The 24,509-nt window shown below is 43.1% G+C and overlaps 1 protein-coding gene across 1 annotated transcript in view; it reads left to right on the plus strand.

The window, feature by feature from the left end:
* The window catches only part of LOC310785653 (tropomyosin alpha-1 chain-like), a 79,126-nt gene that overhangs the window by 48,241 nt on the left and 6,376 nt on the right, over positions 1-24,509 (plus strand). Inside the window, exons 6-10 of the mRNA XM_083646798.1 lie at positions 3,292-3,362; positions 4,504-4,579; positions 11,205-11,267; positions 15,496-15,565; positions 21,318-21,396. Coding sequence (XP_083502924.1) covers positions 3,292-3,362; positions 4,504-4,579; positions 11,205-11,267; positions 15,496-15,565; positions 21,318-21,396 — 359 coding nt within the window. The remainder of the gene's footprint in view (positions 1-3,291; positions 3,363-4,503; positions 4,580-11,204; positions 11,268-15,495; positions 15,566-21,317; positions 21,397-24,509) is intronic.

A 24,509-nucleotide genomic window follows, 5' to 3' on the forward strand; every position in this document is an offset into this window, starting at 1 on the left:
GCGGCCAGCTGCCACGCAGGGTGCTGGCACACCAACAGGAGCAATTTGGGGTTCAGTATCTTTCCCAAGGACACTTCGACATGCAGACTGGAGGAGCCGGGAATCGAAGCACCGACCTCTTGTATCCAAAGCGATTAGTGGACGACCCGCTCTACCTCCTGAGCTACATTGATTGATTGATTGAGAACTTTATTGATAATGAACAAACAGTATATACATATATACATACACGGGCCCACCATTATCAAACGGATAAAAATGCAATAAAGCTAACAGCTTATTTCCATTGCGGTCCTTAAGATGTCTGTGATAAAATATGCACTGGTGAGTGTATGCCTGGATGTGTGTAAGTGTATGACAGTATGAGTGCATAGTACCCCATGCACTTGTCAGAGTCTGCGGGTAACGCGTGGGTGTGCCTACCACGCAGGGGGGAGGATAACATGGGGAAGTAAGGCACAATAAATAAACAATAAAAATAAGCGTAAAATAAAATAAAAGAGCAGCCACCCCCTATCTGAGGAAGCCGGCTGCAAGTATGATTAGGAACCCCTGAAGTGCCCCAAACTTGCAAGTTGCAATGGTTCTGAAAAATTGGTGTTGTGCACCTCTGGTTGTTGCTTCAGTAAGTCATCTGTTTGGATTTATAGAGAGCCAAAGTCACGAACCAAGGGATTTCCATTCATTTTCCCATAGACATTTCGTAAAATGCTTGTAAAAATTGTTTGACATTGTCAAACCAAGTGATTTAGCTACATTTAGAATCAGGAGAGACCATAGAACATTTCACTCTGACAAAAAACAAACAAACAAATACAAAATAAAATAAAACATTAAGGGCCCTATCTTCGCAACGGCAGCAATTTTGCATTAGTGCCCATTTTGCGCTGGAATAGCGCCACGCAAAGCCCTAATTGTGGGCGTGTCATCTCGTGTCATCTCGGCGCAAACCTCGATAGGCGTGTTTATGCCCATAACAGGATTCACAAGGTGAGATCACTCCCCTCAAAAGCCACAGCGTCACCGCCATCACGTCTGTGACAGGCAGCAGCTTCTTTCTTGCTCAGTGCAAGCAGAGTGACAGAGTGAGAGAGAGAGAGAGAAAAGAGAGAGGGAGAGAGTCAGAGAGAAAGAGGGGGGAGAGAACGAGAGAGGGAAGAGAATTGGAGGAAGACCCAGTTCAGATTCGTAACGAAAATGTATGCTTTTGTAATTAGTAGCCTATTAATTAGTTGTTTGGCTCATATAGGCCAGTGGTTCTCAAATGGGGGTCCGCGGACCCCCAGGGGTCCGTGGCACTTTGCCAGGGGGTCCGCGAAAAGTTTTCAAGTAAAAAAAAAAAAAAAAAAAAAAGAAATTAATTAAAAATAAATAAAATGCTACATGTTAATTATTCCTTCTCAAACTACTTCCTACATGGTGCTAGTCTATCAAAATATCTTGGCTGTCATTGATTGTGTTGCATAGTGGTTTTCTGTACTGTTGACAAATTGTGATATTGTAAGTCGCTTTGGACAAAACAAAAGTGTCTGCTAAATGACGTAATGTAAATGTAATGTAATAAAAAAAAAATATATATATATTTTCTTTGCAAAATCTTCATAGTTCAACGAAAATAGTTTATGCTTTAAATCTAAAATGGTTCATGGATTACATTCTAATAACAAACCTATCAAATTAAAAGTCAAGCACGTTACCGTGGAAACAATTAAGCTTAGCCCAAAATCACAAATCAGAATGAGGGGGTCCCCGGTATATTTTCTATCTTGTAAGGGGTCCTTGGCTGAAAAACATTTGAGAACCTCTGATATAGGCTATAACATACACATTTAAAAATATTTGTTTCTTTAATAGGGTAGGGATGTGTTATATTTTAATTCTAGCCTATTTCAATAGCCTATATCAGAATTGTCCACTCGGGTTAAGCTATTGTTGCATGGTGCAATTGCAGGGAGAGAGGTTACTGTATAGCCTACTGGCCGGTGTTGTGTCAAAAAGTGATTTGCTGCTAGAAACTGATTTAGATCCGCCAGGACCGCGCACAGCGCTGCCTCAGTGCCTCTACCCACCCTGTGCACCGACCCACCCGGCCTGCCTACCCGGCCCAGCTCACACCTTCTCCGGGGAGACCCGACTCTTCAAAATGCAAATCACTTTTTCCCACAAAACCATGACAAACAAATTCTCATTATTAAATCAAGGTGTGTTTTTTTCTGCAGTGTAGGTTGGTTGAAAATCAACGTGGCATTCTGAGGAGTGAAGTGTGTCCGCGCGCGAGCCGTGCATAATGGGCCTATCCAAGCGAGGATTTCCTGCACTGCGCCAGAGAATACTGTCTGTGCTCAGGCGTACGCCTGGCGTAGAGTTTTTCTTTGCACTAAGACCAGCTATTTGGTGGCGTTAAAATTGAGAGCACCCAAGGCCTTTTTTTCTAACACATTGCGCTGGAATGCCTATTTTGGAACGGGCAACGCCCAATCCTCTGTTTACGCTCGGCACATACCGACGGTATCTTCCCCACAGCGCAAAATGACACTTGCGAGAGACAGATGATAGGATAGAGGCCCACGGACACGCCTGGGCCACGCCTACACCTGCGTCTGCGCTTAGACCTCAGCGCAAAACTGGGCGGTGGAGGAAGACGATAGCTTAAAGGAACACTCTGCCCATTTTCAACCAGCTTTGTATCATTAGAACATCAGTAGTATATCAGAAAACTGTGAACTGTTTTGAAGTCTGTCATTTAATTTGGACCAGTGATATCACTGATTCACACTAACTCAAATTAATAACTCATTAACTCAAATCAACTCTCAATAACTGTCAAACTAGATGAATGATGAATAGTTTGACAGTTATTGAGAGTTGATTTGAGTTAATAAGTTATTAATTTGAGTTAGTGTGGTCCAGTGATGTCACTGGTCCACACTTTAACACTCAATAACTGTCAAATTAAATGACAGACTTCAAAACTGTTTACAGTTTTCTGATATACTACTGATGTTCTAATGATACAAAGCTGGTTGAAAATGGGCGGAGTGTTCCTTAAGACGCGGGGAAGATAGCAATAAGAGGCGCGCAAACGGCAGCGCAACGATAGCGCCGTACGAAGATAGGGCCCTAACTTTTTACCCCCAAGTGAAATGTTCTGTGAATGGTATCTGGTATCTCCTGATTCTAAACCTAGCTCAATTGCTTGGTTTGACCAAGTAAAACTATTTTTACAAGCATTTTACAAAATAGTGCCTTATTAAGTTTAATACGTTTCTATTGAATGCTGTGTTTGTCCAGGTGGCTCGTAAGCTGGTGATCGTAGAGGGCGAGCTGGAACGTACAGAGGAGAGGGCAGAGCTCGCTGAGGCGTAAGTAATCAACTCTTCATAACTCCTGTTATTATTATTACTAGTGGACCCATGGGAGTTAGACCCCCACTGGGAGTTAGGCCCCCTGGTCTGGAACATGACATCATCAATGATGACATCATCACTGATGACATCATCATCACTGAACTTATATAGCCAAGCAAGCAATCCTTTTTAGGTGAGGTTGATGAATGAGGCTATGCTAATGGTAACTGAATTAGCCTTCAGTACATCAGTCGATCAAACTGGCTCTTTCTTCTCTGAGTTTCTTCTATCCTCCCCCCCACACACATGTTTTAGACAGTCTTACTCAACTGATACTTGTTTGACCTCATTAAAAAGCACATTAACAGTGGCAAGTATTGTGGAATGGCAATGCTTGACCTACAAAAAGCATCTGACACTGTCAACCACCAAATTTAACTGTGTAAATTAAAAGCAATGGATTTTAAGGGGGAGGCCTTGAATTTGATACAGTCATACCTCCCCAAAGAGTCCAAATGGTAAAATTAGGATTTGTACTCTCTGAGCCCAAAAAACTTACCTGTGGTGTCCCTCAAAGAAGCATTATTGGTCCTTTATTATTTTTGTTGGATCAGTGTATGACCAGTGAATCTATGGCCCTCTCTGTCATTGTGAAGATCCCTCCAAAGACAAAGTATTTGGCAAGAAGTTCCTTGATAAAAAGACCATGAGGACATTAACTACGGTTGTAGCGTCATTCCCTTTTCTGTGTGCCTCCCAACCGAGACCTCAGGACCACAATGGAAATAAGTTGAACACCTTTATTGTGATATCCTGATGAATTATACTGTATGCTTGTTGGTGTATTGTATTTTGTCAAATAAATTCAATCAATCAATCAATCAATCAATCAATCAATCAAGCTTCTCTCCTGTTAGCTTCTCTCCTGTTAGCGTTGCCTCAATATTCTCATGGCTCTCTCTCCTCTGTCTGTTCTGCTGTCTGCTTTCTCTCTCCCCTCTGTTCTGCTGTCTGTTTTCTCTCTCCACTCTGTTCTGCTCTCTCTGTCTCTCCTTTCTGCTCTCTCCTCTGTCTCTCCGTCTGTTCTGCTGCCTGCTCTCTCTCTTTCCTCTCCCTCTCTTCTGTCTGTTTTGCTGTCTGCTGTCTCCTCTGTCAGTAAATGTGCGGAGCTGGAGGAGGAACTAAAAAACGTCACCAATAACCTGAAGTCTCTGGAGGCCCAGGCTGAAAAGGTAGGGCCTGTAGACTGACAGGCAGGTATCCTACATGGATGTGTGTGCAGGGTTGGGAGGGTTACTTTTAACTACAGATTACTGAATACAGTCAAATGTAATTTGTGACATATTCCATTAGATTACTCAAAAACCTCTTCTAAACATGAAGTCTGGATCATGTCCGGCTAGCCAGAGCAGGATATTTTTCCTGTTTTGCCTTTCTAGACATGAGGAGTCTGTGTTTAGAAACAGCTGGAAATGGTCCGTATTCTCTCTGCCAGTGGGCGGGGGGATGGGGTGCGGTAGCATGTATCGATAACAAGAAATGTGATATGGAAACAGCTTTAGCAAATCTGTAACCAAACTCCATTCAAAAACATGCCGTTTTAACGGAGGATCCATTCCGACCATTCAGGCAATAACGAGGGGTGGTAATGTGCCAAAAATGAGCGCTTGCCTTTGTTACATAAAGCCGCCCAGTCAAAATAGTGGTCGCACCGTCGTCAATCACTGTGGGTGATTTATTTTACAAGTGGCATTCAAGTCATATCTGATTAGTTTTCAATTTATTTCTCCCCACAAAAGTTAGGCTAGGCCTATGTCTCGATATAGGCTGTCAGTCAGTCAGCTCCTCTCATCGACATAACCAAATAGGCTCCTCTCCACAGCTGTGTTAGCTTGGACGCTCACAGTCACACAACACTGGCTGCCTCAAATGGCTGCGTCACACAATACTTGGCTGCATCCAACTCGAGAAAACTTTTCAGACCCTCCTGGAGACAATCTTTCTCAGAAGAGACTAACGTTAGCGACAAATCTGGAGACTTTTTCTGACATGGGAATGATGGTGTAAGAGCCATTCATGTCACTGTCTGTTTCTAGTTTTAGCCTACTTTAAGTTTTCCACTGGGTGGCAGTGTGGACAGGTGAGCTGGTGAAGTCTATATTGCACAGGTGTCACAGGTTTGCAATCATGCTTGGGTAATGGGGAGATCACACAGGTTTTTACCGCTTATCAGGATCATTGCAATAGATTCAAGTTACTGTATTATTAATTGTTAACAGAATAGTTTTGCTGCCTGTAAACTCTCACCCAAACTGTAAACACCGCCTGGACATTAATGTTTTGAAGCGCGTCCAAAACACCTCTCCTACACCCAGCTGAGTGACTAAATGTTGGACCCAGGATAGTCACTACAGATGGGATTAACATTACCAGCAAGCAGCAGTAAAAGCAGGCAATGACGATAGCTGGGTAAGTCCCGCTAGCATCGATGCTAAGTTAGCAAAGTACAGCGAGAGCGCAGCTGAAGCACATGGCTATATATTAATATGGATGTTAACGTCCATATTAATTAGCCATGTGCTTGCGCGATGACATAGTGTATTGGCGATGTCAAAGGGTAGCGATTGACGATCTGACTGAGGTCAAGATCGCGCAACTCTAGTAGGCTATCATCTCCCTTGTTGCATTTTTAAACTGGCAGATGGGGGACAAAGAAACGATTAAACTTTTAGTTGTTTACTCACCTAATTTGGCTCTCTTCCAAATAATCCAGCCACGTAACTAATGCTACGTCCATTCATGAAAATAATGATGGGACATTAATGGTTTGTAAAGTGCCACCACCCGCCCACTCAGACATAACAGCTACATGATCTGGATCATGAGCTGTCAGTGTTAAATAACAGCCGCTTTTCCTATAATGCGGATCCTATACTAGGATTTGAGATGGTCATGATCCGCACTCGCGGGAGTGCGCATAAGCCGGCTAATTGTTTCTAAACATGCACGCCAACCGGCTAGGAGCTGGTTATAATCCGGATTCCACTGCATGTTAAGAAGTGGCTAAAGTTACATAACCTATTCTAGATACTTTTGACTTGATACTTTTCTAGATTACTTTTGAAATAGTTAAAAATCGTCTTGCTGGGCCCATTTGTCTGGGTCACTCATATGGAAACGCGAGGGCAATGTGGCCGTGACTCGCGACTCATCACACACTGATGTAATGTTGTGACCTCCTTCAGCATGTTTGTATCTGCTAAGTGAGATTGTAACATTGTAAATAGCTTACACGAGTAACAAGTTGGGCTGCATGCCTATATCAGAGCACCAAAATCGGGAATGCCTACAGCTGCTGACATAGCCATAGTGGGCCGCGCATACCTTTGGCAACCCAGTTTAGATTAAACCAGCGACCACTGACACCAAACTACCGTAAACAGCAGAGGCGACTCCGCTGCACCCCGAACACCTCTCTTTACAGCCAGGCAGGCACCGGTCAAAGAGAACTCTTTCCCCGAAGTCGAGTGTGTTTCCCCGTTTCCCCCCATTTCTCCTTCCCCCGGAGATGTATGGCTCGGAGAACTAGGAGCGGGGGCAGCGCATCCTGACATTTAAAAAAATTCCCGCAGATTTTGAATTTATAATGCGCGACAAGTCTCGCATTATAATGTGAGAACCGATGGGACGGAACGTTGCTGAATACACAGACGACGGTCGGACGCGCTGCAATCTGCTCGTCACACAACAAAAGGACAGTAAGCCGCTCTCTCGACAACTCTCTAAAAGCCTCTGCTAGTTTGCAACCCATATCGTCCCACAAGGCTTTCTCAGAGGAGAGGAAAAGTCTGAGCTGGCGTTACGTTAAACCAAACCTGGCGAGGAGGCAGCAGATTTGTTTACCTTTACCTTAGCTGTTATGGCTAGCGAACGTTAGCTGGCTAATGTTATAGGTCCAGGCAGCGCACCAGCGGTGTTAGCACAATCCATGTAAGCACTCCCCAAAACGCTTGTTGTGGTAAACATCCACGCATTGAAAGTGAATGGAGCAAATTTAGCTTTGGCCAACTTGGACTTGCGTTTAGCTAGCTGCTGGACATGGCTGTCACGGGTGTGTGCGTGACTGTAACTGAGACTGGATTCTACTGGGGAGTGGTGCTGGCCCAAACAGCATACACAGACAAGGGTTTAAAGTTGGAACAAATGGTTTTTTATTACTAAAATACAAATAGAAAAAATGTGCCTATTTAAAAAGAGTCCAGCGTCCGTGCGACAACGTCCAGTATCTGCTAGTCCCGAGCAACTGCGTTGTCTCCCTCTCGTCCGGTTCCCCGTCCTCTCCTGACGTCCTCTCCTGACGTCTCCAGCTGACGAAGAGGGTATAGAGCAGAGCAGGCTTTAATGGTTAGTTCCCCAGGGGAATGACAGTTCAGCAATGGTAGGATAACTCACTAGGACTGGTACTTTGGATGAGCCAAGTTAAATAGTGGATAAATGCACTGCAACCCAATTCACTGCAACCAAGTTTATCCCAAACAGATGCAATACGTCTATTGCAAGTAAATCACACGAACTCAATTTGCACAACACGCCTTAAGGGCTCCTCCTCGTTCCGTGTAGTAGTAGGCTATAGTAGTTCCACTGAGCGTTCTTTTTACTGCCAAATGTCTGGGGTTAGGCTTGCGGGCAGACCCGCGTCGTCTGTCCACGGAGCTGGTCACAATAAAAAGCAAAACAATAAAAATGGAGCGGGACTTAACTGAAGGAGGGGGGAAGCGCACCTCCACCCCTCCGCTTTCCCACGGCGTGTCTCCCGCTGTCGCTCCTGTCCTCTCTCCCTCGCAGCTCGTGCGAGATGGGGTCGCAGCGTTCCTCTGGCTGTTCCCACACTTCCAGGCGGCTTCATCCCTCCGCCTCTCAGGTCTCAGGTCGGCTCGCTCTCAGGTCGGCTCGCTCTCGGGTCTCAGGTCAGCTCGACTCGTCCGCTGCCACAAGCTCTTGTCCGTGCCCTTGTGTTCTCTGGCGTCCCTCACAGGCACAGCTGACACACTCAGACTCTGTCTCTTGGTTCGTCTGGAGGAGGAATGGCAGCTGAAACAAAAAGAGACTGGGGAGCTCTCACCCCACCTGCGGCTCTCAGTTCATGGTGGCCTTCCGGGGCCTTCCCCCCCTCTCCCTCTCACCCGTGCATCAGCCACGGTGCGACCTTAGGTACGCGAGGGAGAGGAGGTAGCTTGGCCATCCCAGCCAAAGCCGCTCCCACCAATCTTACCTAAACCGCAGGCAGGGCTGAATACGGCCCCCCAGCTCCGCCATTCCTCCTCTCGACTCGGGCACGTCAGTCCTCCATGTCCAGCACGGCTGGCTTCCAGGCTCTCTCTCCCGCACACCGGCTCTGCATCTCCTAATCAATAGTCCGGAGCAATTGAGGGAACCACCCACAGAGCCCCGTGCGCTAATCACAGCCACTGTGCCCAGAATAATTAAGAAAGTCCCACGAAATAGAGAAAACTCCCCCTACAGACAGTGCCACCCCCAGGTTAACCATAGCACCCACATTCCTGCCACACACCAATACATCACCCTGTGACATGGCCATGATCTGTTTGGAGATCAAAAATAAGGAAATCAAATGCACATGTTTACACATAGTGTAATGAAATAATTTCAGCCTACTTACCCATGGTAGAAGCACAACAATCAAGGGAAAATGACCAAATCAAAAGCAAGTCAACGACAGACTGTGTTGTTTGTGTGTTGTGCTGTTTACATCCACCCCATTGTACACACTGTATTGCACGATCTCGTAAATCCCGCGCGATCTTGCATCAGCTGCCAGGCAGCGCTCGGAAGCGCTCTGCTTCTGAAACTGCGTGCTGTGGGGCATGCCGCCGTGCAGAGGACGGAGCAAAGCCGCGGTGCAGCCGGAACGCTGCCCAGATGGGCCTGGTGGGACCAAGGTGTAAATGACTATGGGCCCTATCTAGCGTTTGCGCTCGTTTAACGGCATGCGCAATGCAAATTGGGCGCGTGCACAAGCGCATGCCTGTAATTTTTTTTACCTTTATTTGTAGAGGGAAAGGCCCTTGAGAGTGAACTCTCATTTACAAGAGCACCCTGTTACAAAGAATTGATTGATTGATTGATTGATATTGATAGTGATGACATTGTTTGTCTGAGATTGTTGCATTTCCAACAGTAATCTAAGGGGGGAGGGCATGATTGGATGTGGGCTGTAGTGTTTTGAAAGTATTCCAAAAGATAGATGAATTCCCCTGTGCATTACCGAGAGAGGCCAAGTAAAAATCTGATTTAGCTTTTCTGATAAGTCTAATGCAGTTGTTTCTGGATTTTCTAAAATGTAACCAGTCAACAGGATTATTGGTGGATCTAGCCCTGGACCAGGCTATGTAATTGTACTGGACATACTGTAGGCATGCCACATGCCAAACCAGGTGTTTCAGCGCTAAAATGTGGGGATAGATGGCATTATCCTATCATCAGCAGTGCGCAATTACTTTGCGCTAAGAGCTTTTAGAAACACCTTTTACGTGGTAAATACCTTGCTGCGCTTGCGCTCGCAGTGCGCAGTACAGAGAAAAATTCCTTTTGGATATGTCATTACGCACAGCCTTGCCTTGCCAGGACATCAAATTCTGCTGCTAAAATTTGGTATTAGCAGATAATTCAGTGAGGCAATCAACTATAACTCACTGAGAAATGTTTATCACATCGCAAAGAGGGAAATTAATTGAGAAAACCTGTTGGACAATGGACATAGTTATTCACCTTCACCTATCCCATAACCCGGAGGGTCGTTGGCACCACAGACGATTTGTCAATAAGCTCTCTCCATCTCTCTTTGTCCTCGGCACGAGTGAGTCCACTCTATTACGCATGGAGAGAATTACAGCATATTACATGCCTCGCGCAAACAGCGATCGCGAGACGGGAATCTGATTGGTTTTGATTGACGTAATGCCCAGCATTGCCCTGCCACACCTGTGAATAATTCTGGTACATAAGACCGCCCAAATCCCGTTTGCGCAGGCATTTTGGGGGCGCAGATGATTTTGGCAACTCTCTAATTTGCGCCTGCGGCACGTGCCGTGAACGTTTCCGCATCCCGGCCGAGAATTGCATCCCCAACATATTTCGGGACTGTTTTAACTTAGAAATCAGGGAGGTCACGTCTACCCAGACAATTATATCACTTTTAAACAGTTACATGTCTGTATAAATCATTACAATATGCTCCTGTGAGGTGGGGATGCTGCCGGGTGGGAGTGCCAAACTCGGCATAACACCTGGACAAATGCACAAGGCAGACCGGTATCTTCCCTGCCTTAAGGCACGTGCAAACAGGTGCACAAGCGCAAATAGGGGATATCGCCTGTACGAAGATAGGGCCCCTTGTCTCCGACGTGGTTTCACTGTAGCGCCTGTGAACCTGAGCTTGTTTAATTTAACTGAGCTCTTTAATTTGCTTTGACAGTTGGGAATTTGTCTGGCGATGTCAGGCTAGACAAACAAACCAGCATACAGCATTCCCTCTCTTCGCACAAGTTCTCTATAGCGTTCGAGTGTCACGTGACCGTTGAGCCAAGGAGAGAACCATAAATGCAGCAACATGAGCAACACTTTCTTTATTGTCTGCGACCATGTGTTGAGCGACACTTTCCAATAAGTATAAATTAGGCTTAACAGCTGGTTGAATATGCTGAAGCTGTGTTCTGCAGGCTGACAGGTTGTTGCTAGTGTGGAAATATTAAACTTCATTTAGACTGATTGACTGGGATGGCTTTGCAGACTAGTGGTATGCTGTGTCTGAATTGTTGTTGTTGTTTGTGCCCACAGTACTCCCAGAAGGAGGACAAGTATGAGGAAGAGATCAAGATCTTGACTGACAAGCTGAAGGAGGTGAGTGGACACGTAGTCAAGTCACTATGGGCCCTATTCTCCCACAGGCCTTAGGCGCAAAAACTGGCCTTAAACGCAAAAGAACGTGCCTTGCGCCTGCCTCGGGAAGATAGCAACATGGCTTTAGGCCCCGAAATGCGCTTTAGGCCAAACAGGCGTGGCGCAGTGCCAGAATGGGCGTTTCGGCCTTAAAGGGGGACTAACCCCCTAGATATGTATCAGAACAGTGATTTGAAAATACCTATGGAAAAAACCAAGAAATGACATATGCTCTTGTCTATACTGGACTCTTTGACTGTGTTCAAGTCAAGATTCTTTTTCGGAAATCGACGCCATTACAGTTTGCCTACTGCCTCAAAAATAATTTATTTGAGAGGGGCAATATCTTTATAAATATCAACAACTAGCCAACGCTGTTGGTCTGTATGGAAACAGAAAATCTGAAAATGGTTGAAAGTTATATCAATTTGGTAATTCAGTGGCGAACTAGAAATTTTATTATTTTTCTGCATGTATCTCTATGGCAGGGTGTCAAATTACGTTACGAGAGCAAAGTGACATGGGCTCGTTAACAGCAGCACACCCACAATAGGACAAACCTCTCGCTCTGGGGTAACACAATGCGAGATTTCTCCACGTAATTCCCTCGTCTAACTAGAGATAAACCGCGCAATGAAATCCGTTTTTAATTTGCGTTTTGGGGCTTTTCGTGATTCTTGTTGAAAGTTACAGCATGACAGCAGCATTTTTCCTCTCAGGGCGCAGGAGAGGCAGCGCAGAGCTCTTCTCCTCTTCAAAGCCCCCGCCTCTCACTGCCCGCCCGTCCCCGCTGCCTGAGCACACAGCAGCTCATGCTCGCACACAGCGAGTCAACCCCCCCCCCCCCCCCAGTCCCCAGTCGCTCTACTCTGCTGACATTTCCTGAAAAGTTGGCGTTGCTTGTACACAGTGACGTTATTATAGTAGCCGATGTGTTTAGACCAGCTTTGTCACGTTGTCACGTCGTAGTATAGCGTTATATTTTACATGTGCGCTAAACTGCGACGCTATTTGTTTGCGGAAATATCAGACTGCTCTCTCTGCTCTCAGAGCACAGAGAGCACAGCTGCGGCCGCGCGCCCCCGGAGCTTGAGGCTCGTCCATGAGGTTACAGTACGACTCTCTCCTGCCTGCTCCCACCTGCCTGGGCTTGAGACAGTGCTTCCAACTCGGACTGATAATATAAACATCATCATTCGAGCTTATCCAGGTAAGATATTAATAAAGTAGTGACACATTCAGCGGGAAACTAACTATAATTAAGACATGTGCCAACTTTGACGACGTTTGGTTCAGTATTTTAAGAGCAAACTTCAATAGTAATAGGCTTGGAGTTCTGAGGAGCCAAAAGGGTACAGGGGGGGTAGGGGAGTAATTATCTTGAAATCCCATAGTCTTTGGGGGCACTGTGACGTCAGTGTGCCCCTAATCTCCCATTCATTTGAGAGAAAAAAAAAAGCAGTGTTCGACCTTTAGAGGGCGCTTATGCCAGTTATGCTGCTGAAAAATGATACAAATGGTAAAATGGCAACAGTTTGGTGTCAAATGTGGAAATTCTGACCAGAATTCTTCACACATCACCCCCAAAGTCATATATATTGGTTAAAAGCTGAAAAAAAGTGTTTTGGGGGTTAGTTACACTTTAAATACTGGCCTAACGATATCTTTCCGCCTGGCGTTAATTTAGTGCTTTGCGCTTTTGAAAACCAGGCCTTATTCAGTGCGCCGCGGATATTCCACGCACAGCTTCTCCTCTGCTGATCTCACAGTTTGTCACCCTCTCTCTCTCTCTCTCTCACTCCCTCTCTCGTGCGCTCAGACAGGCACAAAGTCCGATGGGAAAAAAAGTTGTTATACCGTACGTAGTATAACAACATGACAGTTTTTTATAACATGACAGTTTTGAGCCCGTGACATTGAGAGGCTGTTGCATCATCCTACCTGTGCAGTGGGGGAGAAGAAAAGGCGAGAGAAAACGAGATCATTCTGCCCAAACAAATGTTCACTGCCTGGCTTCCCTACCAAAGCCACAAATGTGAAATCTCCCAGCATGCATTGGGCTAATACATTTCGATAATAAATAGCATCGAAATTAGCCTAAATAGATAGAAAGGTAGATAGAAATAATGTGTAATGTGAACACACAACATGCAATTGTAGAACATTTCAATATTGGACAAAATAAAATCGTGAAATCAAAACACGACCCTATGTGAAACATATATGTCATCCTGGGGCTATATATATCCCTCGCAGATGCAGATTTAACGTGATTTAGATAAGTGACAGCGTAACGCGGTTCTACTGTCATGTCCTATACTGTCCTATACTGTCCGCTCCAATAAATTGGCCCTACTTCACATTTAGTTTTACAATAAAAACACATTTCTGCAATGACTTTACATAATGTAGGCTATATTTATGTGCATCATCCTACCTGTGCAGCAGGGGAGAGAAAACGATATCATTCTGGACAAACTTTCACCAATCTAATCTCATCATGACATAGGGATAGGCTATTTTTTTCTAGCCAATGCCTTTAGAACATTCTTTACACTTTGATCTTGCTATAGTGTAGCATATTTACATGCTTGCAGTATTATGTTGTGTGTGTGTGCATCTATAGTCTGTAGTAGGCTGTAGGCTTCAGAGGTTAACTTAATTTAACACCAGAAACTCAGGGGGTACACACCTCGTATACAGTCTGTTACAATAACATAGCGTGATTTGATTTGGTCTAGTCAGTCACAGCTAGCTAGCGACTAAGTAGGCTACTTGTGCATGCGGTTGCTGCAGGAACTAAATTCATTATTTTATAGTATTGCGCTAAACTATTAACCATATGTGCCCTGGAAGCTTTTTGCTGGCACCACATAGCCTATATAGTCCCATATTTATGATATTTCATGTGACATAAAATGCGTTGAAATGTAGTTTTCGTGTAGACCAGATTTCAACTCTCAGTTACACAATAAATTGGACAAATGCCAATTCACACACTATCAATATTGTCTCTGTTTCAAGCTACAACAAACATTTTAACAATATCATTAACCAAATTGTGTTTTTTGACACGTTGACGTAACTGCATTTTAGCCGGTTGAAAAGAGGGTGAAATTAGGTCTTAGACATTCAAACCCAATATCACCCAGATTTCAACTAAAAATCAACGTTGAAAAAACGTTTTGTGCTCACTGGGCATTACCTGATTCCGAGTCCGGAGTGACTGAACATGAGCGTGGATCCACATGAGGGTGAACACACGTGCCTGCCCTTGCAAAAAATGTAATAATGTCACAGTATTAATATAGCTATCAATATCTTATATAAAATTAAAGGTACAGGACGGACAAACCCCATTTTTATTATGTATTATTAACACTCTCTCGCTCTCTCTCTCACTCACACACACACACACACACACATGCTTAGAGACGCCATGAAATTTGTCCTCCGCATTTTCCCCATCCTGGCTCGTCCTCCTCCATGGTCAGGCCAGGAGCGGTGGGCAGCTGCAGTGAAGCGCCCGTGGACCAACTTCCAACCGCCGCTGATCAGACGACCGTCTTTTAGTGGGGGTCCATATTGATGTTATATGGAGGAAACCCCATTATTAGGGCCTATTACAAATAATGAACAAAAACAACAACACAAAAACAATCAATCAGCAAGTCCGAGTCTCCAACTTCCGAGTCCCAATGCATGAATGCTCGAGTCGAGTCACAAGCCCTGAAAATGTGCCGAGGATTCGGACTGGAGTCGAATGGACTCGGAATGTAGAAGAATGATTGTTTTTATTATAGTTTCTCTCTACCTACAATACAGCCATGGGATTCTGGTTGAAATCATATCAGACAATAAAAATATTCTCAGTTTTAGGTCTGAAATCTCGTGGCCCTAGTATGGACTAAATGATGGGTCCTTGAAATGTAAAGAATAGAATTAGAATTAATTGAACATTTATGAATACTTTCAAGGCTTTTCTGCCAAATGTCCTCATCCATCTCCTCCATCCAACTCAGCCTCCAACTGTTGCTTGAGTGCATTTGTGTTATCGAGGCTCTTTGAAAGTGAAATCCAAAAATGACCACACTAAAATCGTGACTCTTATGGCAATATCTGTCAAAGTAATCTCTTCTTCTCCTCCTCCTCCTCCTCCTTCTCTTCCTCCTCCTCCTCCTCCTTCTAGGCTGAGACCCGTGCTGAGTTCGCTGAGAGGTCTGTGGCAAAGCTGGAAAAGACAATCGACGATCTGGAAGGTACAATCTTCATTTTACTTTATTGTTTTCAATACTTGATTTGATTTATTAGATGTTGGGTTAAAAAGAAAATAGGAATTAAGGACATGCATCTCAGAAACAACATCAAGGATAAAACACAAAAAAGTAAAATACTTGTTTCCGTTATGGTCCTTGGTCTCAGACATACAAATCGAAACAACTAAGAACAGGCATTGGTACATAAAATTATAAAAACTATATATAAACTCTTTTACAACACTACAAACTATATAAAACAAGGCCAGGTCGAAACCTGGCATAGGGCCGGTGTGCTCAGTAAAGTGCAGAACTCTGCCAAGGTGTATTGTGCTTAATGTATTAATTAAAAGCGTTATTGATAATGAAGTAGCCTATGCCTCATCATGTTCATTCAGGGATACTATGATGACAGTGGTTTGGGGCCCCTACTCTGATGTTGCATAGGGCCCCAAAAGGCCCAGAAGCGGCCCTGCAATCCCTCTCTCTCTCAGCGCGTATGACAGGCTGACAGGCAGATGATCATGAGGCAGGGATGCAAATCATTCCTCAGCACATATACGCGGTGGTAAAACATTTTTGAAGGATGTCCTGGTCGAGGTGTATGTTGTAGGCTTGTTGTAGGCTACATGCTTTGAAGTATAGCGTTATGCTGGAATTATGCTTGAAGTTTGGGCTGTCGCACGGAAATGAGAGACACTGAATCTTGACGAGGAAACGTGTGGAGCTTTTATACACTGTGTGGGTGTTTCTGCTCGCGGAAGTGAGCTGGAGTCTTGAAAACTCCACTTTGTCCGCCCAGCCGCGTCCACGTAGTTACACAATTCGGGGTGTGCACGGCCAGGCGAAAACCGTCTACCTTGTGGAGGGGCGCGTCTGTTGATTTGACTCACTTTTCCGTGCGGACACTCGCCGATGCAGGAAGCAAATGAGACCTAAGCGCTTGTTGTAGACTACATGCTTTTGCAGTATAGCATTCGTTTTCCGTCCCGTTCAAACTCAAAGACGCACGGGTATTTCACCTCGATGACAATTTCCTCGTCCTTTGTTGTGCGGGGGTGCGGGCGGACGCGGACCAGATTATTTTGCGAAAAACTGTAATGGAAACACAGCTACTTATAGCCTACTTATGGTTGGTCATTTCGTATAATCCGACATTAGTCTAAATGAATCAACGTGACAACATTATTAACAGTATAATCACTATCAAGATATTTCGTCTTAAAAGACTTGTCATGTCATGGGCGAAATGAACATGTTGCTCTTCTTAACTCTGTCACCTGTGACACGCCCCCCCACACAGCACTGTTGGGCTGTTTCTTGTGCGGCTGGGTGGATGGAAGCTCCGATCAGTATTATGTCCGAGGAGCAAAGTTATTCGTCTGATCGACTTTATGGTGACAAGAAGCAGCACATTCACAGCTGCTTTATATTAGGACGTCAAAGGGAGAAAAAAAAAGACGATACATGTCAACTCCTCAAAAATCGAATCAATAAATTCCTAGTCGGATCGAGAGAGGCGCCAGACGGTGAAATGTCCGACGACCGGCTCTTGTGGAACTCTCTGGTTTAATGGCGGCCCGTCCACCTTGTAACGAGCTAGCCACAATATTAGCCAGAGGTGCATTACCGCCACCTACCGGACTGTAAAGTGGAAAGACATTACAACGCCTGCATCCGTACTAAAATGGTCTGGGCGACAGAGTGGAATGTAAGGGCCCTGCTGTGCATGCACACCGGCCCCAAAAATTATCTTTTTTTAAGCACATGCTATGCTGTAACATTATCGAAAAGCCAGGATTTGACCTTTTTCTTAAATAAATGCTGGCTGCTAGTTTCCTTAATCGGGAGGGGTAACATATTCCAGTTAGCCCATGGCAATCCTGGTTCTTGTGTGGTGAGCATGAGAGTCTCCACTCCTCTGAAAATGATTGTTGAGGTACTCAGGGGCCCTGTTGTTACAGATGCTATGGACCATACTGAGCTGCAGTTGTACTGACCTAGCCTCCAGAGGGAGCCAGCCCAGCTGCTGGAAGTGCTATTTACCAACATGGTACCTTGAGGCTAGCCCCAAAGCTACCCCAACAAGTTTATTCTGATTTAAGACTTTAGTCAAGCATCCATACTGATACTGATACTGATAGCATTGTAAAAACAACATAAAACAAGAGAGTTGGCTAGTAGACGAAGACTAGCTGCATCCAGAAACTGAGCTTTTCTTGCCAAGAATTTGCTTCTACCATTAACCTTGCTCATGGTCTTTAATGTCATAGTTTCACTTTCATCTAAAAAGGGACTAAAACCTTCCTCTTCAACAGAGCCTTCTCTTAACTTTTTTTAATTTTTTTATTGTCTTATAGACATTGTCTACAAACTTTTACTTTGCCTACCCAGGCCGTCCTGTGTGACTTGTTATATTCAATTCAATTCATTTCAAACTTTATTCCAGACACACAGGGGGTCCATAGAGTACATACATATTATCAACATCACACAACAAATGATACAGTTAAAAAAAAAAAAGAGAGAAACAACAACAAACATAAGATCATAAATAGAGGCTGACTCTCCAGTGTTTACGCATCCTGGACGAGAACCGAAGACAGCTCTTCCCAGGATTGACTATATCCTCAATAATACTGTTCTGAGACTCATCCAGGCGAGACATGAATCCATACATAGAATGCCTTAAGAGAGCCTCACATGTGTGGATTCCACACGTTACAAACAAGTGACTGGCACTATGCCACCTAGGGACCTTAAGTAGAATCCTCAGGGCATCATTGTAGGCCACCTTAAGCCTCCGCATGCTACCTTTCTTGTATGTGCACCATAAGAAAGCTGTGTACATGGGAGTGCAGAAAGCTTTAAAAAGTGCACACTTGACAGGACCAGAACACATTGAATTGAATTTAATATATAAAGTGCGTTTTTCATCTGTAAACCAGTCTAACCCTAACCCTGTAAACCAGTTGAGTTTTTGAAAGTGCTCAGGGTCAATATATGTTCTCTGCCTTTGATGCATTTGATATGGTTCATTTTTCTTTTATTTTTTTTATTTTTTTTTACTCTGTAGCACTTTGAGATTTATCTTAAATGAAAAGTGCATGACAAATAAAATTTATTATTATTATTATTATTATTATTATTATTATTATTATTATTATTATTATTATTATTATTTATGTTTATGTTTATTTATTTAGCACACATTAAAACAGTGCAAGGAGGGAACGAAGCCCACAGGGCTTGTACGGAGTTCCACCCCTATCAACAATCATAATTGTACAATCATAATCATATAAAAAATAATCATATCAAAAAAATTACAAAGTTACAATAGGCTAACAGAAAATTAGACTATTGACATCCCCAGGCTAACACAATGACTTATGCAGATAAATAAGGAGACAAGGTACAAAGCAGAGCGTAGCAGATGGAGGAATAAGGAGACAATATACACACAGATCGGAGAAGGGCACACAAAAGAAAGAAAAAGAAAAACAAGGAACGTGACAATGGCAAGGGCAGAGAGGGAGTTGGATTGATGGTTGGATCGTTCATGTATGGATAAGATGCTTTTTAAGATGCTTTTTAAAGAGTGAGTGAGAAGCCATGGATCGGAGTTGAAGACTTAATTCACTCCAGAGCATGGGGCCTCTATAAGAAATGTTGTGTTGATGACTTGATGTTCGGGTGAAGGGTAAATAGAGGTTATTATTGCTGTGCCTTGTGTGATATGAATGTATGTCTGAAGTGAATGTAAAGAAATTTCGAAAAGTGTCGGGAAGATCTTGCTTTCTGTAAGTAAACTTGTGGATGAATAAGCATGTTTGAAGAATATTAAGTTTATGAATAGGTAATAAAGAATATTTTCTAAAAAGTGGAGTAGATGAGCATGTCTGTTGGAATGTGAGATGATTCTTAGGAACCTTTTCTGAATAATATACAGTTTGTTGAGATTTGGTGGGAAATGTAGCAGCCCAGACAATGTTACAGTAATTTAGGTAGGGAAACAGAAAACTATAATACAGAGTTAGATGGGCTGAAGGATGTATTAAGGGGGTGACTTTTCTTATAATGCCCAGCATCTTCGTAGACCTTTTGCACACAAGGTTAATGTGGTTAGACCAATTGAGTCTGTCATCCACAATAACTCCCAGGAATTTAGTAGAATTGACTTGAATATTTTTGCGGACTCTTTAGGGTAGGACTTATTTCTGTTGCAAAAGATCATGAAGTTGCATTTATTTACATTAAGTGTTAATTTGTTGAGTTGAAACCATTTGGAGACAGTAGATAATTCATCATTCACACAGCCAACCAGATGGCTGAAGTTATTATGAGTTGCAATAAGGTTGGTGTCATCAGCAAATAATACAGGTAGAAGATGTTCACAAGACATGGTTAAATCATTTATATAAATCAAAAATAATAAAGGACCCAGGATTGATCCTTGGGGAACCCCATGCATAATTCTGGATTTAGTAGAAGAATATCCATTAAGCGACACAAATTGTTCTCTGTTATTTAAATAGTTTTTAAACCAGTTCAGGGCAGTATCCTCCACTCCATACCTGTTAAGTTTTGAAATCAAGATAGCGTGATTGACAGTATCAAAGGTCTAAAAAGACACCAAGGGCAAACTTATTTTTGTCCAGGGCTGTTGAAATTATATTTGTTAACTGAAGTAATGCAAGTTCTGTTGAATATTTTTTCCGGAAGCCATATTGGTGTTCATATACAGTAGAATGTTGTTTGTAGCTAAGTGACTGGATAGCCTTGAATAAACTAATTTCTCCAGAATTTTAGAAATACAGGGCAGAATGGATATTGGTCTATAGTTGCTGAAGTCCTTGGTATCACCTGTTTTGAAGATAGGAATGACTTTAGCAATTTTGAGATCCTGGGGGACAATACCAAATTGCAGTGATAATGATAAAATGTGGGTTAGAGGTTTAATTATATAATCAATTGATTCTTTGATAAGAATGCTCTTGATACCATCGTGTCCTGGGGCTGAATTCTTTCAACCCCCTTTTTTTCAGCCCCCTTTCAATTCTACCACCCAGACTGTTGTCTAAAATGCAACCTAGGTAGCTGACTGAGGGTTTAGGAGGGAAGGTCTGGCCACCAAGGTCAATGTTATGCAAAGCCAGTTTGCGCAGCCTGGGTTGGGAACCAAATACATATAAATTATATTCAGTTTTGGCCATGTGGACGGACAACTTGTCTGTAAGCCATAACTTAATGTTATTATATTCTACACTAGGGCCTGCAGCTTTAACACATCCGTTTCTGAGGGTAGGACGGCTGAGTCATCCTTTGGAAAGATGGCCTTGGTCTTTTGGTCCCTATCCGACAGATAGGAAATACACCATTTCAGACATGCAGAAAGTTTGTTAAAAAATAAACTGTGTTCTACTATGTCGAAGGCCTTTTGGACGTCAGTTAAAATCATGCCACATAGCATGAAGTCATAGAGAAGTATCAATATGTTCAGTGGGACTTCCTGAAGCCAGATTGAAATATACAATACAATATACAATATTGTATACAATAATTGTACTCTTACACAAGCTTTAATGACACTTTAAATATATAAATCAATATGATCATAAGCCCTGCCTTTCTGTGTGAACCATTTCAACCTCTGTTATGTTATCGCTGGATTTTTGTTTTTGTTTTTGTTTTTGTTAATGTTATTTCCTGTTCCTGTCTAACACACATTGGCCTGTCTGTGGTGTGTCCACAGATGAGCTTTATGCACAGAAACTCAAGTACAAGGCCATCAGTGAGGAACTGGACCACGCCCTCAATGACATGACCTCCATGTAAATAATGATGATGATGTGTGTGTGTGTGTGTGTGTGTGTGTGTGTGTGTGTGTGTGCGCGCGCATGTGTGTGAGATGCATGTTGAGCTTGCCAGTGCAGTGGAGCATGAACATTCTTTTTACATTACTAAAAATAACTTGGTTGTACAACGAAATGCCTGGTTGCTGTAATTTTTAATATTTTTGAGTAAAATAATCTCACTAATGAACCTAATACACCACTTTTCAAAGTAATTGAGGCCGTAGATAAATTAGCATAATGCATGTAGCACGTTTATGTGGTTTGATGCTTAATGAACTACTAAATCTCTTCACAGCAGCAGTAACGTAACATTTGCTTTTAGCCATAGCAATATAATAAATTGGACAATTGTGCTGTATTGATCGAAAGTGGTTATTATGGTGAGACATGGCAGGGGAATAGGGTAAAAAGGTGAATTTCTCTTTCCCATACTCAGAGCCAGAAATCTTCACTTCAGTAGCAGTTACATACACCAAACTTTCCAGTTGTATTCCTAGCTATATTCTGAAGGGTTTTGTTTGTATATCATTCAAAGTCCTGATTTATATAAAATTGTATTCCTAAAGAACATGACTGTTGACAGTATTTTATGATTTATGGAGTGATAAAAATAGGTATCAAACTCTAATATGTCAACAAAATGAAACTGAATTTTAAACCTGGCTTTATCCAATGTTCAGATGTGTTCTGGAAATGTATGCAAATTAGCGCATATCTAAGTAGATAATGCCTAATTTACATATTTAAACATAACATTTTAGAAAACTTACAAAAACTACAAAAAAACTACAAAAAATAATTGTCTTAAAGTGATAATCCTGAAGATTTTCATGTAAATACATGTCTGTAAAGTCACTATCGCCAACTGAGTTAACACAATGGTGATTGAGCCTATGGCCGATTGATGAAAGCCCTTGCATCTCTCTGTATTGCAACATTTATGAACTTGTGTCTGTGGCGACACTTTCCCCGCCCCCAAACTAAAAAAACAGAAAGATATCACAACCGGCCCACAGTTCTTGACGTGTTTCGCATCACCCAGCACCCGCCAGAGAGGGTAGGCAGAGTAAGAACAAGTTGCTGTTGTTTCTGCATTATTATCATCCCACTGGAGATTTGGGCAGAAACACCCTGCGCCCGCCTACGCAGCAGTCAAGCATCAGGATTGGCCAGGAGGGAGCCTTTTGTTCCCTTTTGACAGCTCAAATCTCCCACACACACACTGTGCCCAGCCGCCGACATGTCATAGCGATCTCCAGTGGGATCCATAATAACGTACCGCTGACCAACTTCTTCTTGAGTTGTGTGGCGGTTGGCATCCAAGTGTTGCATTACCGCCCCCACTGACCAACTTGAATGCACCCTTGTACCCCGCTAACTTTGTTAGCACTAAGCACAGACTGGTCCATGGTCATGGATCTTGATATTAAGGAGAGAAAAAAAAAACTTCACGTCACATATGCAACACTGTTTGGATCTTACCTGCAATTACTGAAATCTTCCCGATTATAACTTTAATGTAAGTAATCAACTGGGGAAGTTTCATGGTGATATACCTATTAATTAGTAACTTTAGCTGATTCACCTGGGGTGTCTGGCCTTAAAACCCATTTTCAGCATCAAACTACCCTAAAAATGCTGCTGAATTTTCACTTTCATCTCCTAAGTTGGTGTAAAACCAAGACTCAGACAAGATGGACCTTTCTTTTCTTTTTGGGCTGCCCGGGCCACACTGACTCAGGAAATGCATGTCTGGTGGATGTAGTGGATGGTCAACTTTTGGTTTGATGGTTAATTGCTTCAAAATAATCTTCCGTTCCCGTGCGTTCACATAGTGAGCAACTTGGTTGATGGGTCACTCTATTCTGACATCAGCTACACAGTTCTGAATAGGCAAATCATGTATTTTGTCTTACGTTGGTATTGCCTTTTATTACCGATGTCTGCAATTGTTCTCCGAGCATCGATTTGAGACGTGTATGGCTGTAATCAACTTCTCATCAAATTTGCACCAGGTGGCACTGTTGTTCACCAAACGTAATCACATTGCTAGGGAAATGAGAAAGCACATGAAACTCATTGGTTTCTTGGCCGACAGCTTCTATAGCGTCCGCACATTGGCTGACTTTCCATGTAGCTCAGGTCTACTGTATATGAAATGAATGGACTCCAGTGAGCTGTTGGTCACGTATCTCGTATTGTGGAAGCACGGTTACGCCTTGTTCATAATGACAACTTAAAGGGCCACTTAGCCGATTTTCAACCAGCTTTGTATCACTAGGATTCTCGCACGCTATGCATGCTCGATTCGTAGGGTGGACTCTGGAGATGATGCGCCACTTGTCCTCTTCTCCCTACTTATACTCCCACCACTTATAGCCTCAACCAGAAAGGATTACATCACTGTTGACATCACAATTGCTTGAGTGACATCACTGATGACATCACAATTGCTCAAGTGACATTACTGATGACATCACTGATGACATCACAATCGTGACACACCGCCGCCGCCCACACCGTCACCCACTTAGCCAATTTTAAAGTGTAACTAACCCCCAAAACACTTTTTTTTCAGCTTTTAAGTTTAACCAATATGACTTTGGGGGTGATGTGTGAAGAATGCTGGTCAAAATTTCCACATTTGAGAGCAAACTGTTGCCATTCTACCATTTGTATCATTTTTCAGCAGCATACCTGGCATAAGCGCCCTCTATGGGTGGAACACTGCTTTTTTTTTGCCCTCAAATGAATGGGAGATTTGATACGTCGTGACGTCACGATGAACCAAGACTATGGGATTTCAAGATAGTTACTCCCCTACTCCCCCTGTACCCTTTCGGCTCCTCACAACTCCAAGCCTATTCCCATGATGTCACTTGACCTGTTAATCACCTGTTAATTGATTACAATCGCCTGTTATTTTCCTACCAACTCCTATGTAACACAATACTATCAATAAACGCCACTATAATCATAAAAGGAAGGACATGGCATTGTGTTGCTGTAAATCATTCCCAACCTTTTTCATACTAAGGAGCCCTATGATGAGATTTGGTCTCTCAGATGCAAATCTGATTATAAAAAAA

Source organism: Poromitra crassiceps (genome assembly GCF_964638095.1).
Source record: "Poromitra crassiceps genome assembly, chromosome: 11".
Classification (NCBI taxonomy): Eukaryota; Metazoa; Chordata; class Actinopteri; order Beryciformes; family Melamphaidae; genus Poromitra; species Poromitra crassiceps.